At 38.5% G+C, this 3,478-nt stretch overlaps 1 protein-coding gene across 2 annotated transcripts in view; it reads right to left on the bottom strand.

Annotated features, from left to right (window-relative positions):
• CEP57L1 (centrosomal protein 57 like 1) overlaps positions 1–3,478 on the bottom strand; it is a gene marked incomplete in the record, with an annotated part of 23,982 nt that overhangs the window by 16,311 nt on the left and 4,193 nt on the right. For both annotated transcript variants that reach the window (XM_072408742.1, XM_072408743.1), the window contains 2 exon segments: positions 1–43; positions 1,021–1,201. In XM_072408742.1, coding sequence (XP_072264843.1) covers positions 1–43; positions 1,021–1,192 — 215 coding nt within the window.

Genomic DNA, 3,478 nt, shown 5'->3' with positions numbered 1-3,478 from the left:
CGGGAAATTTTTTCTTGAAGAGTTTTCAGCGCAGACACTAAAGCTGTAGTGAATGACATGTGAAGATGTTAATAGAAATGACATTATATACAAAACATCAAGCTTTTAGAGATACTATTGGGATTTCTACAGTTCTGTGAATGCTACAGAACATGCAATAAATCTTAAAGCAAAAATTAGAAATATAAATATCAATAAATAGTACATGAACAGCTGAACAAAAGACACATGATCATTCAATTTGACTATTAAATTCAACAAATCACCCATTAGCTATTTATTATTTCAAGCAGAGTGGATATGGTGCCAATCTAATTTATCTATAAAGTGAATGCGGTCTATACAAATCTTTATGCATGCATTTCAGTTTTTGAAAGCAGAGATTGAATAATCATTTCAGAAATTCTCTGAAATCCTATTGGATTAGACCACACTCCATCTATCTATTCTCCATGTTTAAGTCAGAGTGTGCAAATGTTACTAAGTTAAAAATTGTATTGTCTATCCAAACATACTGATTACCTTGTACTGTAACCAGAAAATGCAGGCTAAAGCAACATGTATACATGGCTGTTACCTTACCATACATGCCTTCCCATCACTCCCTTGATGTTCTCCCCAAGAGCAAAGATCCCACCAAAATGACCAATCCATCTCCTATGTCGTAGTGATGTTACCCACGACTGTGTGACAAGGGGGCAAGAAGGTGCAAGAAGGCAGACTTCAACCCAGTGTAATTTTAAGGTCATTTCTTGAAGCTTATACAGAGACTTCTCTTTTAGCTCTCAGAAATTAAATGGTCTATTGATGATTATGCAAGGCTTCATTTTGTCGTTTTTCAAATTTTTACTAATCGAAATCAATTACATGTGCACGTTTAGGAATATGCAGAGTCTAAAAGGCTGACCTATTGTAGATATATGTTTCTTTCTGCTGAGTGCTGCAAGAACAGCTCCCACCCACCCCCCTTTGTGAACAATCATTTGTGGTTTTACTTGTTTTCTTAGGGTGACTTATTACCTTTACTATTAGGAACTTCTAGGACATTGTAAGGAGGAGAATTCAGATCTTTAACAGTTGAAGAAGACTGCTTTCTTGATGAAGGCCTGGATTCAAATAGGTCAGAAAGAGATTTGGTAGCAGGAGGATGATAAAAACTGGCCAAGTAACTGTCTTTTAAAACAGAATCCATTTGGCAAAGCTGCAATAAAAAAAAAAAATACAATTAACTTTTCAGTACAAACACATTACATAAAAATTACATGATATTAATAAACAAATCCTGGGGTCCCACCACCCAATCATACACTATGGCCCCAAGACCATAAAGTGAGTACCAGATTTCTACTTCTTGGCAGTCAACCACATCACTCAGCATCTACACTGAAAATAGAAGCCCGCGGGTCAGGCCTATTGTATAGGAGGATTGTGAAACCCAACAGGGATTTTAGGATTATACATAAACTTATAGTTTAGAACATGTAGGTAAATACAATAGAAATACAACAGTTTTCTCTTTATTGCCACTTACACTATTGACCCAGTATTACTGCAATGTTTACAGTCAGTATGGGAGTTTAATGCTTGTGCAATTTCAAACTTTTGTCATAAACATACATTTTCCAACTGGCAGTGCATCATGACCATACATCCCTACTATCACATTTCCAATATTCATGACTCATTTCCAATCTTTAAATTCACCACTAAAAAAAGAATGTGTTTTATTCAAATATACTTGTAAAAACAACATTATATTTTAATGTGTTTTATTTTTACAGCGTTTGATGTATTTTCTTTGCTTCTAAATTCAACAGCCAGGCCATCTGCCTTATTAAAAAGAGGAACACAGCAATAAGCATTTTCTGCCATTCGATGGAACATGGACAATTATAGAAACTTGTCTAATCCCAGGCAGATGGTGTGAGAATTTCATTAAAAACAAGCTTATGTCATACTCTCTCGCTCTCTGTGAAAGTGAATATGCAGAAAAACCAACATTTCTTAAAGAATGACATTATTTCCTCAACCTTTCATCTCAAGTAAAAGGGAGTAAAAGCTGAACTCCATGTAAACAGCTAAATACACAAATCAATATTAAAAGCCATACCCTGCCAGAGTATTTGCCATCTGTTCAGCCACCAGTTCTGGGATTTACACAATTCTACTAAACAGCACTGACTTGTTTGCCAAAGTATGAAGCTCTATTTTTTTTTTTGAGAAACATGCATTCCCCAGCTCAACTTCTGTGACTGGACATTGAAAAAAGTAGCAGTGGACTGATGACCTCATCTCTCTGCTTAGTATTTCTATCAGTATGCTCATTACACTATATTCATATCTTCCTAAAACTAAGGTACCTGTTCTTTTCTACAGAACAGTTCTTTTGTGTCTGGGGAGGATCCAGAATCCAATGCTATGGCTATATCTGTATATATACATACTAATGTATATAAAAGATTTTCACTACAGTTTCACTGCACAATTACAAAGGTGTACAAACTTCAAAGGTGAAAAGAGGTCTGGCATTTTGTCATCTGGATGCTGGAAGGTACAGGCTAGTTTCAAGGGTCCAGGGATTCAGGGTCCAACCCAAGTACAAAGGAACTGATCTGAATAAAAGTGCAGGTACTCTTGAGTCTGACCTTCAGAAATACGATTCCTTGCGCCTCTCCTGGTTCGGCCGCATAAACACTCTTAAGATGGATATAATCCCCAAACTGTTATATCTTTTTCAATCGGTCCCCATATTCTTGCCATCTGCATATCTTCGTAAAATTCATAGGTTATTTTTAAATTTTATATGGCAACGGAAACGCCCTAGACTGGCATTCGGTACCCTGTCCAAGGCCAAGAGTAGAGGAGGTGCAGGGGCTCCGGATGTTATTTCTTATTATAGAGCTTCGGTTTTAGTGCGTCTGATAGATTGGTTTCACAACAGGGAGATGAAGGAATGGGTACAGCTGGAGGATTGCTTATCTCCAGTTGGCCTCCGGTCCCTGCCATGGGTGGACCGGTCGTTGTTCCAACCGACCCACCCTCTACTCCCTCTTACTTTGGAACTATTACGTAATTGGGATATCCTCCTCAGAGCTGGCAAACTATCCTCGATTCCAGGTCCCATGACTCCGCTATTTGATAATCCAGCGTTCCCCCCGGCAATGCAAACCTCCACATTTTTATCGTGGTCCGCCTCGGACAACCGTCACATTAGGAGTATATTACACAATGGACGAGTTCCCTCACTGGTCTCCCTGGATATCCCAAACAGAAGCAAGCTGCTTTCTTGGCTTTCATACAGGCAACTGTCATCATTTGTAGCCTCATTTCCCGACTTATCAGTCCTATATAGAAGCTTAACAGCTTTTGAGCAGTTGGTTGGCTCGCCTGATCGCCCCTCTCATGTGGTGTCCAGGCTGTACGAATTACTTACTCAGGACTCTGAACCCTCTGCACCTATATACACTAGATATTGGGA

This window comes from Pyxicephalus adspersus, chromosome 4, assembly GCF_032062135.1.
Source record: "Pyxicephalus adspersus chromosome 4, UCB_Pads_2.0, whole genome shotgun sequence".
NCBI lineage: Eukaryota > Metazoa > Chordata > Amphibia > Anura > Pyxicephalidae > Pyxicephalus > Pyxicephalus adspersus.
This window is presented reverse-complemented; position numbering and strand designations above follow the sequence as displayed.